General features: G+C 26.4%; 1 protein-coding gene across 1 annotated transcript; it reads right to left on the reverse strand.

The window, feature by feature from the left end:
• Positions 1-7649: 7649 nt before the first annotated feature.
• LOC114123658 (nuclear transcription factor Y subunit gamma-like) lies at positions 7650-11665 on the reverse strand. Its single transcript, XM_027986710.2, has 7 exons — positions 11419-11665; positions 9524-9677; positions 9120-9437; positions 8554-8688; positions 8112-8273; positions 7820-7918; positions 7650-7748 (listed from the first exon to the last, which is right to left on the reverse strand). Exons 1-6 carry the CDS (start codon positions 11439-11441, stop codon positions 7883-7885), a joined length of 828 nt encoding a protein of 275 aa, XP_027842511.2. The 5' UTR covers positions 11442-11665; the 3' UTR covers positions 7650-7748; positions 7820-7882.
• Between the last annotated feature and the right edge of the window lie 4496 nt (positions 11666-16161).

Below are 16161 nucleotides of genomic sequence, written 5' to 3' on the forward strand. Positions count from 1 at the left end.
ATTAAAATTATTAGTTATTATTAATTTAAAATTATTAAAATGTAATAAAGTCAAGCGGTACCTATGTTGACTATCCAGTTTATTTGTAGATTTCTTTTGAAAATACATTTTTGTATGTAACCAAGTAACATAAAATGACATTTATCTATATACTTAGATGATAAAAAATATTATTATTTAAAATCATAAAATGTATAATAAACATACATTTCATACATTTAATTTAAACAGTCATTACCTACTTCGGTACGTAATCGATTGTGACGAATACAAGATAGATATGACAACAAATATTCAGCTTATTAGATTTTTTTATTACAATGTATACACCCAGAAAACACAAAACGTTTAATCTACGTTTATAATAAGGACACTGTTGGTGTATATATAAATACGTAATTAATATTCGTATAATATACGGCAATAATACGTATATTATTGGGGTGTTAGTGTTGGTCGAATGTAAATCGATATATGTGTAAGGATACACGAATATATTAGATTTAAAATGCGTTAATACATACCTAATCGTATATTCTCCAAGGTAAAATCACGTTTAATTAACTTTAATTATACTAATGATTCTGTTGAGTGTTTTTAGTGTACCTATAATAAAATGTTTTTATCTTTTTTAATTTGATTATTCACAAATCCCTATAATATTTTAATCATCCTCATTATTTTAATTTAAAATCAATTTTATCATGTTAGGTATAATGTACTAATGATGTCCATAATAATGTAATTGTACAACGGACTAATAAGTAATTAATTATACATTGAAAAGGAGGAAAACTGGAAAAGACAAAAGTATAGGTACCGAGCCACTCCGCTGTACAATAGGAGTCGAGCGCACCGGGTCATTAAGTAGATGACTTATTTAATGTAGGTATGTGTTAAATTTTAATTTAATGCTGAACACTAGGATTGCATACGAAAAACGATTCTGAACGAAGGCGGTTTCAGCCTGTTATCAAATAAGTATATTACTATCAAGTATCAATTATTAAAATAGGTACCTAAGTAATTAATTTTACAGTTAGTAACATATAATATAGCCGTTCAGTATAAACCAGAAGAAGGCTACTGTTGTCTGTTGTCCAACGGGCTGCTTACCTTTTTTTATCTGACTCGTGCCACATTTTTTAATTGATTCATAAAATGTTATATTTTATCTGTATTTATAAATTACGTTGTTCGTAGAATGTATAGTATCTATTGAACTATATCCAAGTTTGAAGTTATTTAATGTCTAAATATATTGTATCCATTATTGGCATTGCTAATAAGATACCTATAATTACTAATTTTATTATGTTCATTAGTTTTTTTTTTTTAATGACTTTTTTTAAGCTCTGGTCTAGTGGTTTGCTAGATTTTAAAGTTCTAAAAATTGGTCCTCTTAACTTTGACTTGCATTTATGTTTTATATTATTAAATGTAAATATACAATTACATAAAATTAATCTAAATGTTTTGAAAATTGCATTGTACCTATGTATAAAACCTAATAAATAATAATACATACAAAAGTTTCAAGACCCCACAAAAAATATTTTTGAATCACAACAAAATAACTAAAATTGTCATTCTTTGTTTAAATATCGAATTTTGTCAGAATTCAACTTCAAACGCTCATAAAAATTAATGTGATTTTCTAGTAAACTTTTTTTATTATATGAAGAATTATGGGGAACTTTCTATTGCGGTTTACAATCTTATATATAAAAAGAAAATATTTCTATGAATTTCAACTACAAATTAACTGGAATATTTTCTAGGTTTTCACGAAATTTGTGGAATTCTATTATCAAACTCTTTTATAGTGTGAATTGTGAATAGATACCTAAGTGATATGACGTATAAGTGTATAACTAGCTTAAAAATAGTCTAAATATCTTTGAAATTATGTATATTTAATTTTATAATTATATTACAATAACATATTATACATAATAATATCAATAAATAAAGTACGAGTACCTAACGAATTATTTTCTATTTGTACCTAATTTTTAATTTTAAGAAAATGCTACACCTACACGTTCAAATTCATCTGTAAAAGTAGAAAGAATCGAAAAGGCTACAGTTATAATTATAAGAAACAAAATTATCACTTATTATAAAATAGAGAACTTTGACCATAAAATTTCATTTTTTTTTCGTTGTCATTAATATGAAAAAAATATAATATTATTGTTTTTAAATACATTAATTTAATGTTTTTCAACCTGAATTATTTACTTTTTAGTGCTGATGTCGAATCAATATTTTACATTTAATAGATGAGTAAGTTCTTTTTTTAATATTGTAAAAATTAATTTCATAGTTAGGTATATATATTGTTACAAATTACAACTGTGGCATTCTTAGTTGTTTTCCATCCGAAACGGTTTCGGGTTTACTTAAAAATTTCAATTTTATTAAATATTTTTTACTATAATGTTGAGTTACGATCGTTGTGAATAGCAAATACGATTTATTTTTCAGCGATAATATTAAATGGTATTTGCTCGTATTTAGGCCGACGCTATCATCGGCATTCAGTATACTAGAGCACAATATTATTATATCTACTAATAGTTTTGAAATTAAATTATTTAATTTTGGTTCCTATTATAGTATTTACAAATATTTGAAAATTATTTTAAAAGTAATTACCTACATAAATACATTTTTAATATTTATGCCTAAGGTTTGAAAATTCAACACAAAGTTCTACAATTCTACATAAGTTTTACTTACAACAATAAAATTATAAAAAAAAAGTCGAGTGTAAATCCAATACAATTTATTTTTATTTTTATTGATCTATAGATAAAATATTAGCTGCTCAGGCCATTAGTTTGACGGTAACTTAAAATTAGTTTACATAATAATTATATATTATAACAATATTTTATATTTTCAGACCACCGGGTAGCTTATGTAGTTATGTGACCCAATGCTTTTATCGTCAATAACGAATGCGGCTTTATTATATTTCGATCATTTTATATACGTATCGATGCAGCAAGTTTCCAGGAATACGATAAAGCGATTATTATTGTCATGACTGTTTTGGTTCGATAATCGATTTATATTTAGATATTTGTATGAGAAAATTTCCAGAAAAATATACTCTTATTTGTTTTTCTATTTTTATTATGTAATTAAATTCTGCGAATAGTAATGTACCATTAATATAGGTCACATAAAAGTAAACTTGTTATTCGTCGTAATAATATTTTTGATAAAACTGTTGGATTATTTAACGTACGGTATGAGCGTTTGAATGTTGAATCAATGTATGTGACCCATCGGTCTAACTGGAATACTGGATACTCATGTTTACGTATATCGTACGACGCGACGGACGGACGGATGCGTAAGTGTTAATTTGCTCGGCTTATTTATATAAATCCATGTATATTCTTTTCGGATACAATAACATCATATTATAAATATTAATTATTTAAGTACCTAATTTAAAAACAAATAACTATAGATATTATTGATATTTTTACCAAATGTTTTTATTAACAATTTCAAAATATTTTGACTTAAATATGAATTACTAAATACTATTCAAACATTAATGTTAACCTTAACACCTTGGTAAAGCATACAGCCAATTAGCACCTATACTAAACCGTGTACCTACCTAATCATTTTTTTCTTTTAAAATCGCTCTGTAAGAGGACGCCATACCGGCATGTGTGTTATTGTTTCTGTCTTACAATATACAAGTTTCATAAAAAAAACAACCTTCTAGTTTATTTTTTTCTGAAATACTCAAATACCTAGGTACACGATCTTTTAATAAAACAAGAAGTCATACCTAAACATATCAATGTTCTAATAATTCGTTATCATGATCTTAAGTTGGGTTTTAGTCAAAGCTTGAAATTGGTTTTAAATAGGTAGGTAGATATCGTTAAAAATTTTCTAAAAAATCAAAATTGTATTAAAACTGATTTTTGTTGTTAATAATATTCAAAAATTATATTGAAAAAAAATGTTTTGAGTTGCCAATAATTGCTGTAAGACGGTTTATTTGTAACTTATGATTTGTTACTTGTCATTTAGTTTGAAATATTTTACAAATGTATTTTGTTTTAGATTTAAAGCTTAAAAAGTTATCTTGTGTTCATAAACAAAGTGTTTGTATGTTTTTAGTTCTGTTAAAGTTTTTAGAATATTTTAAAACATTTTTTATTAACCTTGAAATCTAGTTAGTATCATTACAAACAACAAATATACAAAGTTAGTAATCTACATGTCATTAAGAATATGATTTAATTTACAACAATAACAATTAACAAATAATAAAGAAATGTTTGTACAGTAATTTTTCTCTTGGTTGACAGTGTCCAGGTGCCCTACAATTTGTTCATCATATTAGAAAAATGTTTTCTCAGTTTCCCATAATAATATGTTATGTGTAAAATGTCAAATTAAAATTGTTTAAATGTTTTATGGAATCATAAAAATAACAAGGTGATATTTAAAAAAATTAAAATTAAAACTAAAATCGAAAAATTTAAAAATGATTTATAGAATCGAAATAAAAATTAAAAATCAATTAGTTTGATATAATGAAACAAAATTAAAATCAATATACCTATTTTAATATTAAATTTGAATCAAAAAAGCTCATATCGATGAGCAAAATTGAAATTAAAATCGAAAAAACTTATTTTGAAAAGGTATCTATTTAAAAAAATTTATATAAATTAATATTATTTATCATAAGTGAAGTGTTATAATATTATTATTTATACTTTTGAAACATTATAGCATAATGTAAAATTAACTACACACGGGTTTTTTCTAATCGCTTAGCTGAAGCACTGAGATATTGTGGAACAATTTTTTTTAATGTATTATATCTGGTAAAAAATTTAAAAATATATAAACATAATGTTACTATATTATTTTAATTTATTTGTACGCTGTTTCTTTGTAACGTGCTGTTTCTAGGCTTCTTGAAAATTAATCAAGCTATTCAACGATTGGTTCAATCAACATTGCCATAAGAAAGTTATAAGAAAACGCGAACAATAGCCGTCGGCGGTGTGGTCTACGGTAGCCAACAGGGGTGTAATTGATTGTTGGGCGGCGATGTCATATGGCAGTTTAGAGGTCAGAGGTGGCAGTATAGCGGAACGCGGTGGCAGTAGCCGTGTACAGTGGCATTCGCGGGTGTACGGTGACAATAGTGGTGGCATTTTGATGAAGCGGTGGTGGCGTGGCGGTGGCAGCGACGGTGGTGCTGTGAGGAAGCGGTGGAGGCGTGGCGGTGGCAGCGATGGTGGTGCCGTGAGGAAGCGGTGGCGGTGGCAGTGAAGGTGGCTCTGCGAGGAAGCAGCGGTGACATTATAATTAATCGATCGAGCCGGAAAGAGGTCGTACTTACGACGCTGGGCGCAGCCGTCGGAAAAGACGTTTTCTTACTACTCTCATTATTATTACCGTGTTATACCTAATTCAAAACTAAAGTATGAATTGCAATAGGTACATCCTGACACGACACGGTGGTCGTGAATCCTTTATAATCTGTGGTTATATACCACATGTATCTATGCGTTACAAGTTTATATGCCCGTTGTTTATGGTCGGTTTAACTCGTGGCTTAATTATAACGGGTCCAAGGATAATGTACGCCATGTACGGTATAATGTGTATAGAATACTTTTCTATGGCTATAAAATAATACCGTCTGTGGACCATCGAACTGGACTGTTGTTGTACGACGCGAGACGAAATAAATAGGATCAGTATTTTTAAAATAAGTTTACCATACATAAACTATAGGTATATTTTTCAGTACATACAACATATTATATTGCCACATAATTTAAACCATGGCTATGGTACTATAGGTATAGGTACTATTAGTGTTATTAGAGTAGGTATTTAAATTTTAAATGCTAGCATTTTGAGGCTTCTTTTATTCAAGACCCCTATTTTTTTTTTTTTTTAATAAATTCATTCTTAAATCCAAATTTAGGAGCAGTACCCAATAAAAAAAATAAAATAAATAAACTATAACACGGATTTCAATTGGTACACACCACAGCCCAACAATCAATTTTCCGATAGTTAGGACATTTCTTTTTTTATTTATTACTATAGTAAAATCAAGTGTGTTTGATTTTACATTGCTTTCAGATTAGATTTTTTATTTAATTTAAATTAAAATATTCAGTTTTTTATTAACTTGGTTGTTGTTGAACCATAATATTACTGTAATATTATTATTATTATTATTATTAAAATCACCACTGGGCACTGACGTAATACATAGAGTATAAATAAAAACATAACTATTCAAGGAGATACTATTACAAGTTTGAGTACATAAAAAATAATAGTGTACCTACATTAGAATTTTTTTCACAAGATTAAAGATTTTTAAATTATCCCTAAAATAATTTATTTATTTATCTTAGTTTTTGTCAGTAATTTTTTTGTTTATGAGCTTGCATTACATTTTGACACTGTAGCTATTATTATGGATTATGTTCTTAGAAATACGCTATTCTTAACAAACTGTGAAGATATTTTATCATTAATTGGCCAAGAAACCATGTTTATATTATTCTTGTTAATTAAATCACAATTATCAGTTTTTATGAATAAAAATCATCAAAGCCGGTGTCAGTGTGTCACACTTGCGGAATATCCGCAGCAGACGTTTCACGGCGGAATAATCGCGAGTCGCGACATAATATATAGCAATTTATAGCAATTTTATTTTTTCCGTGCGGAAATTCCGCTGTAATGTACTAATGTGTCCAGTAGTATTTAAATATATGAATTTCGTTATTGTGGAAATTCCGCCGCGGAACTTCCGCTGCGAATATTCCACAAGTGTGACACTGGCCTTAAACAAATAGTATGAACTACTAAAACTTTTAATAATATTATATGCTTTATATTGATTAACATTTGTCATAACTCGTAAGACATATTTTTGAAGTGTACTTACTACTTGATATTATTATTATTATCAATATTTTTATACATTTTGTTTGTGCCAATTATGATAGTAGAAACTTATATTACTATTCTATACAAGGATCATTATACTTGAATAAATGCAGTATAGTTTAACAGTTTAACTCATAATAAAAATGATAAATGATAATTTATTATTAATTTTTTTATTTTACATATAGGTATGTTACTATGTTAAAAATATGTACCTATCTGTGAACTCTAATAATGAATATCTACTGGCTTTAATTTAGTTGTTCTCATTTAATATTTTGTTATTTACTTCGCAATTTATATTTTACATCATTACAAAAATAGAATGTTAGTTAAATTGAAATATAATTACTAGCTGCTAATGTCATGTCATGGTAAATAATCAAATAATATATATATTACTTACCAGTCATAATAAACATTTTCCATCAATATTTTGAAAACATTTAATACATGCATAACAAACTTGAATGGAATAATAATTTTTACATAAAAACCTGAATAATCATAACTCATACGTTTGTGAAATGTGATGTATTTGTAGGTATCTTACAATAATATTTGTAAATTAATATTATATTACAGATAATGTTTTAATAACTAATGTGTTTCAATTTTGATTAACTATAAAATATAATACCAAATAGTTTTACATAATATGTAACTTACATACTTATACATTTATTTACTATAGTTTATTTTGGAATTGGAAATTGCTTAAAAATTGGTTGAGTATGACTGCTCTTGTAGGTCCATTAGCTTGGTGAGGCCGCCTATATATAAATGTTATTACTTATTATAGTAAGTTAATTAAAAAAAAACAAAATAATTTTATATATCATACTTTTATGATTTTTGGTTGCGAATAAATCAATTGATTTTGTTGTGGTTGAAAATAATTTTGTATTTAAAGCATTCGCAAATTATTTAAGTTGGTTGATTCCTAAAAAAAAAAAATTTAAAAATTCTAGTTGTATAACTTGTTTTTAGATTATCTTAAATGAAACTCTAGATACTTAACATTGTTTTAAAAGTTCCAATTATATAGGTACATAATTTTTAACTATTTAGAATTATAATGTTTAGTATTACTTTAAATTATATATATTATGTAGTTAATATTTATCAAATCTTACAGGGATGGCTTTTTCTTCAGAGTGAGTAACTGAGGTAGGTACAAGTTTTGAATTTGTTTTTAATGTCTGAGTATTGTCTTGTAACTGTAAAATTGTTGGTTGATTATCTCTTTCTGATGTTGTTGGACTTGAAGAAACAATGTTTGATGCAATATTAAAAATCTATAAGAGTAACAAACATAAAATATTATTTCATACAAATATTGGGACAGTACTACTAACGACTAATAATTTATTAATAATTGAATATAATATTTAACTATACTATTTACTAGTATAATTTTGTAAAAGAATAGAGAAATGTCAAATATATTTTCTAAGAAAAATTGTAATTACCTAATCTTATAACTGGTAGGTATATTTACCAGCTTATTTCTACTATATTTATAATAATTAATTGGGTATAATACAATGTTAGGTACATAATATATTCTATATTTACTTGATTTTGTGTTCCATTCACTAGATATACTATTTGACTGTTTTCTGGTTGTATTGCTTGTATGTTTTGACTAGCACTAGACACTAATGCATAATTTGTTTGTATTTTTCCAGGGTTTTGAAAATAATATAGAACCTAGAATTTAAAAATAAAGTATAATACACTTTTTTTTGTGTAAGTTGAATAATTAGTTAATTTTCTTCATTAATGTTTTACTGAATAACATAATAAATATTAGCATAGAAATATTTAAACTATAGTTCTTTATAGTTAGGTAAATTTTATACTTAAATTATGTAACTGTTTTAGTTATAATTATAAGTTAAAAAGTCATACCATAAATTATATAAACTAAAAAGAAGATTAATTGCTAACAAAATACTAATAGTTATTAATAATTATTTATCATCAATATTATGAATAAATACTAAATAGATATAAAATAATCTGTACATGAAATATTTATTATTCTATTATAATTTATAAATGAAATACATTACAATATAGAATATTAGATCTTATTTTATGTAAGACACAATATGTAGTACTGATGTTGTGATAATTACTTGTTTAGGAATCGTCGATGTCTTCATTTGTGTGTTTTTAATTCCTTTTTTTGCTACTGGTTCAGGTACTATGTCAATAAGAAAATCAAATTGATCATACCCGGCGACTGCCTCACTAATATCATTTTTCATTAATGTTCGTCGATGTTTGTCTTCGGTATGTCTCCATCCGCGAAGAGTTATTTCTCTAATAAACATTTCTATTGCTTTTGATAACATTATTGTAGTTTCTGCATTTGTCATTTTCACAGTATCGTCCAAATGCATCACTTTTTTTATCCTTTTTAGTGGAAGTAATGTTTGTTTTTTTGGGTTTATCTGTACAAAAAAAAAAAAATAATAAATAAAATAAAACTGTTCTATTACAATCATAACATATTATTTATATAAGAGAAAGTTCTTACCATTTCAATATTTCTGATTTCTTCAATCATTTTAGGCCAAAAATGGTTTAGGCAAATTACATTGCAATTTTCACTGTTATTTTCTGCGGGTATTATATCCATAGTGTTGAGATCGTCTTTAGTTGTATCGTTTTTTTTTTGTTTTAATGTGGACCTGTATAATTATGTTTATTATTAAAACATGCAACAATTAATTCGAGAACATCGAACCTATATACAATATATGTTGTGTCCGTCTTACACACGTACGACTTAAGTACTAAATTTTTGTTTACCAGTTTCAATATAGGTAGTGTGCTTTTAATTTTGATATTAGAGTGAATCGATCTACTATCAAAAATTTGAGTACTATTTGTAATCTCTCATTGGTTTTTTACGATATTTAATTTTAAATTAACTATGAACATATTCAAATATTTAATATTTTACATAATTAAAAGTCACTTAAAAATTAAGAGTACCTAAAAAACCAACAAGAGAATATAAATACCTAATGTTTTTACCTAAAAGTTTGATAACGGGTCAATTCACTTTAATATTATAACAAACATCCACTATTGAAACGAACGAGACCCTATTTGGGGAATCGTAAGTGTCTATACGAAAGTAACAGGTCGACAATTACATATTACGGTAATTCCTACATATCCGATGTGTAAGTCACTATATTTTTTAGTCAAGATAAAATATCAATAATTGATGTACAATTAATTGTATGCATTTTATAGACGAATTTACGTTTTTCATAATTTTCTGTATTTTATACAACTTACATGCTTAATAGTTTTCTATTTTCTATCAAATAATTATTGACAAAAATGATATATTATTAAATGTTGTACATAAAGACTTAAAGACAATTGTTTTAATTTAACAATAGTAATTTAATAAATAATATTGTCATAATAAAATTGTTTGTTTTGGTCTAAAAGCAAACGGTACGATTTTGGTCGAAAACGACCATCCGACCATGCCCATTGAAACTGATGAACGAAATTTACTGTATCATAATTAAAGATCGGATTGTCGTGCAATATTGCATCTTTTTATGGCTTGTTCTAAAATCTAAAAAATATAGAAATAAGGTACAAATCCTAATCAAGAAATGTAGATTAATTTAAAATTTCGATATAATATGACGCAATTAAAAAAATGACAATACTATTACGATTGTCGATTCATATACACAATACACATACAGTATTACAGTTTATTCGTAGCAGCCGTTGTCAACTCGTGTTTTATAGAACCATTTTATAGTTGATACCTGATATTATATCCATATATACAGAAACTATGCACGGCGTATTCGACGCGTTTCGAACGCTGCGTATTCTGCGGCGTTTTCCATCAAAAAACTTATCGGTTTATATCGGAGTATAGCGACGGAGATGTAATACGCCGCATTTTCATACGCGGAGGAAAATACAACCCGGCTTGCATTTTGGCGGTCGAACGCCGAAGTAATAAAAACGCGGCGTAAATGCGTAATACGTCCGTCGTGTATAGCTACTCCGATTCAAATTAACGCATTTTTTATTCGACGGAATACGTCGTGTATATCTCCGGCCTTAAGGTCGGGACTGTATACACGATGTTTTCCGTCAAATTAAAAGTGCATTGGTTTATATCGGAGAGTATAAGAAAGTATAGCTATTATACACGACAGATGTAATATGCCGCGTTTTCATACGCGGAAGAAAACGCCGCGGTGGGCGAACATCGAAGTATCCAAAATAAAAACGCAAACTCCTTATAGGCAGTTTACATTGTTTTAAATTAGGAATGGCTACGTTAATGACGGAAAACTACGTCGAGGAATATAGGTATTCAGTGTTCGAAACGCGCCGTGTATATAGCACCGGCTTAATAGTGGATAATTGATAGGTACTTACGGATCGACCAGGAATTTGGACATGGTTATTGTATTCTTAAGAGCCACGATCAGGAATTAATCTAAACTAATTAATTTTCAGCTGAAATTAGCACATTAAACAAACATAGATGTATCTTTAGTAAGTTTTTAAACAGAATAATATCAAATGTTCAATAGTAATAGGTAGTAGTTTAACGACACATGAACGACTCACGTGTTTTTCTTTTATACTTGACTCGACATTCTTGCAGGTAACTAATACTACCTTTCAGTGTGTCCTTTTTGTAATAGCTATCCATGAATTGTTTGTTGGTTGGTTACACGATACACCCCCACTTACACTAATATATATATATGTATATACCTATATATATGTGAGATTATATTATTATTAATAATCATTTTTATTAAAAGCAATTTTATCATTCAATTTTAATATAATACAATATTGTGATCCATAAACAATTTTTCCGTTTTCGTGACTAAATTTTGGATCACGACTCATAAATTGGGAAGCATTAGGCACTGTATTCGTGTTTCAGTTCTAATGATTTTACGTTCCAATTGCTTCCGGTCTACTGGCCAAGGAGTATCTATCGATAAATGATAAGATGTCCTTTGGGCACATTTGTTAGAACATTTTACTCCAGACAACGATACCTCCAGTTGTGATTAAATTATTTTGTCATGGGGGGAGGGGGGTGTAGCTGATTTTTTAACATGCACTATTTATTTTAATCATTAAAGTATAATTTATGGTTATGCCTAATATATTTTTTAAATTAAGTTAAACAGTACTTTATTTATAACAATATATTTTGTATTGTATTATTAAATCTATTTTTTTGTTTTTTTTGCCAATTCGTCCAGTACTTTGCTGGAGCCTTGAGGCTTGGAGGTTAAATTTATAACGCAGCTATGAACAGCCATAGTAGTCAAGTCATTAAGACGACTCTAGAATAATAAAATTACACAACTTATACAAACACATACATATAATATATTATATTTCTTTTATTAGTATATAGGGTAGGAAAAATTATTTTTATTTATTACAATTTTTATAACAATCTAATAACTGTATATAAGATACTTTTACACTTTTACACCAATGAAGTTACCTCACTTAAATAATTCACACGTACGTATATTCACATTCCTTTACTTATTGGTTGACGGGACAACTATCGACTAATTTAATTATAAATTGATGAACAGTACCGAAAATTCTCTGCCTCTAATAAGAACACATATTATTTATATAACGTATAGTACTATAGTAATGTATCTTAGGATCTGTATTCCATAAGCAGTTAAACCATATTTTAAACTATAATAAAGCACAATCGTCATCAACGAGTTATTAGGAAAAATTAAAACATATTACATATTACTGTGCTAAAAATAAACGAATATAAAATCCAAATATACCCGTTCAAAATGTTGAAATAGTAAAATAAATTAAAAAATAAAATAAATATTTAACAAAATGTTTGCTCTATGCGGTTGCATAGTTTCTAGTGTCTTAAATCTGCTCTTGTAAGTTTTTATCGTGTGTACAGACAAATAACACATCATTGTAAAATCAAATATCAATACATACATCTCTCCTTACAGAATCTAAAATATGATGAATAGATAGTAGACACCTAGGTCGGTACATGTTAGAATAAAAATCTTCAGCGTTTGCAGCAAATACTTTTTTATTATACCTTTCATCATTATTATTTTAGAGTATACAATTGTGAAGATTAATATTTCTCGTTTGGATTTTCACAGAAATCTATTCCTCATTATTATTTTCTTCTTTTATCACACAAAACATTTTTGTTTTAACTTAATTAATGAATGCCAGTCATAGAAAATATCATTTTCTGATACATTTAGAATATTATATTCAGGAACATATAAAATTATTTATTGAATATTAGAATGTAAAAACTACATATTGTAGATATTCGCTAAATTAAACCGATTTAAAATTACTTCACATTATCTCATACCTAACGGGATAATTTATATAATATGTACTTTACGTCTTTACTTATAAGTAATGTATTTATGTATTTTACGTGAACACATGTAAAAATATCTATGGTACATTGGTACTTATATATGACTACCGCCTATAAATAGGTTTATTTATTATTTATAGGTACCTAACATATAAATTATGTATATAATATGTCTTTGAAATTTGAAATTCAATCACTTACCTACAAACAATGCATCTGGCTTTACGCTAAACTTTTTATTTTCTTGTAAAACAAACTTATGGGGAACTTTGTATTAAATTATCAAGGTTTGTGACGGATAATAAATAGTTTAATCAATATTTAACATGAAATAACAAAATCGATTTTGTCAAAAACTGATTTTGAGTAAAAATTTTTTTTACAGCAGTTAAGAAAAATACGGGAATTATTTTATGGAAAATATAAATATTATTATTATTATTAAATATTATTTTTTAAATAATTAATACGTTTAACGCGTTTTATTTTTTGAAATATTATAATCAGAGCTCGAATTTATATGCACTAAAAACTATCAAAATATGCCATATAATATGCAGTAAAAATCATTAAAATATGCAACAAATATACAATAAAATTCATTAATTTAAACAACAAATATGCATTTACAAAATTTATATTTAAAAATTCAAAGTTGTAATAAGTAGGTATGAAAAAAATATAAGGTAATAAAATATTATAAAATATAAATGTATAAATAAGAACACGTGTAAATAAATACATAAATATTACTGTTTAAAAATAAAATAAAATATACAACTCAAAATGTGCTTTTACCTATTCTTTTTTGTTGAAATTAATTATTGAATGATATTCAAATTTTTCTTTGGTAAAACTATGCCGTCTATCTGTTAATAAATGCTTATATATCGAAATTGATCGTTCACAATCAACTGAAATTATTGAGGCAAATTTAAAAGAGCTTAAAATAATTAGGTCTTGATAGTTCTTAGTCCTTAGAACTATATATAACAACTATAGGTATTATAAAATTAAATGTATTACATCGATAATGACGGTATAACGATTAGATTACATCAGATGAACAGTTTCTTATAATACGATAGCATTACCTCAGCTATTTCTAATTTATATAAAATATTTTACATATAATACATATTTTAAATTAAGATTAAACAGTGTTGCTAATTCGGAATTCCACGTTCTAACGGCCAATTTTTTTTTCGCGACAACGCATTCATTGACAAATATGCAAAAATATGCAAAATAAAAATTTAACAGTGAATTCCAATTAGTGTGATTCGTGAAGATTATTAAAAAAATATAAAAAGTGAAAAGGAAAAATATGCAAAAACATACAAATCCGGGATCTAATTATAATTTATAATATATTTATGTGTAGGTACCGTGTACACCTTTGACCTTTGTATGTATATATATATATTAAGTTCCATTTTTGGTAAATTAAAAAATAAAATAACTACCTAATAAATATAGTTTTAGTGGATTTTATTTTATAAAAGTACCTATTCACAGAGAAAAACCAAGTCATAAAAAGAAAAATTATTTTTCAACAAAATATATGATTAAATAACTGTAAATGTACAAAGTTCATTAAATATAATATCATTATTCCTAAAATATTCTCTGTTAAATAAGTCGTGAACATTTTTAATTTCCATTTGTAGGTCGATAAGACTTTAAAACCAAAAAAAAAAAAACTCAAATATATTCAAATTTGATTTGTACTCATGACGCAAGCTATTCTCACAATATTTCTATTAACTTTTGATTCTTTTGAGAATCGTCCTCTGAGGTTTATTTTTAAATACCTACATATTTTATATAAGTGTTTTAATACAGTCCTTGAGAATTGAGATTGTTATAGCTACATTTGCTGCAACACATTCCTGAGTGATGGTCTGATTAGATGTAGGTTTGCTAGTACCTAATAGGTATATAATACAATAGGTATATTTATATATCATATATCTAGGTATGTAATATGTTTATATTATAATATATTATATTTCATGGGTATATAATATATAAATACTAAAATATGGTAATACTAAATACTAATGTATGCTTAATATTATATATATATATATATATATATATATATACCTACCTAGCTATTTTATAATACGTATAACACACGTATAATAATAATAATATTATAATGCGATAGTAGATACGTATGTATATTAATATTTTATATAGGTATATTTATTTACTACAGTCAGTGATTTTATTACGTACCTACATATTTATGTATTTTGTATAAAGAAAAATACAGACTCGGTAACATTATTAATAAATTATAATAAAATAAAATCAAGATTGTTTATGAATATTAAAGATATTTTTACTACCTTCACTCTTCAGTCTTTGTGCATCGATAACATAATATATACATATATATATATATAGTGTATATATTATTATCAATGATTCGTGTGTATATACACATATGTAAGACGTGTATAATACTTGCCCCGGGATTCTAGTTCTAAGTACCTACAAAATATATTATGCCATAAAAGTTAAATTAAATCATATTATTTTTTTAATATTATATCGTGTCTTAGTGGCGATTGACAGCACTATACTTCAAACCTTATTATAATTTATAATAGCGATTTAAAGCGATTCTCGAGTGGCATGAGAAGGTTGGTATTCGGTGAATAGTAGGGAATTGTTTGCCGGTCCAGATAACGTTTACCGCGTCTGTATCGCGTTTCGCGTCTGTTCATTGTCGTCTT

This window comes from Aphis gossypii, chromosome X (assembly GCF_020184175.1).
Source record: "Aphis gossypii isolate Hap1 chromosome X, ASM2018417v2, whole genome shotgun sequence".
Classification (NCBI taxonomy): Eukaryota; Metazoa; Arthropoda; class Insecta; order Hemiptera; family Aphididae; genus Aphis; species Aphis gossypii.

Excerpts from the sequence above, each read along its gene's own strand:
- LOC114123658 (XM_027986710.2), bottom strand. The coding sequence starts at position 11,441 with ATGTCCAAATTCCTGGTCGATCC. Across the intron at positions 9,678-11,418 it reads TCCAAATTCCTGGTCGATCC|GTCCACATTAAAACAAAAAA; the intron begins GTAAGTACCTAT and ends ATAATTATACAG. Across the intron at positions 8,689-9,119 it reads CATCGACGATTCCTAAACAA|GTTCTATATTATTTTCAAAA; the intron begins GTAATTATCACA and ends TTTAAATTCTAG.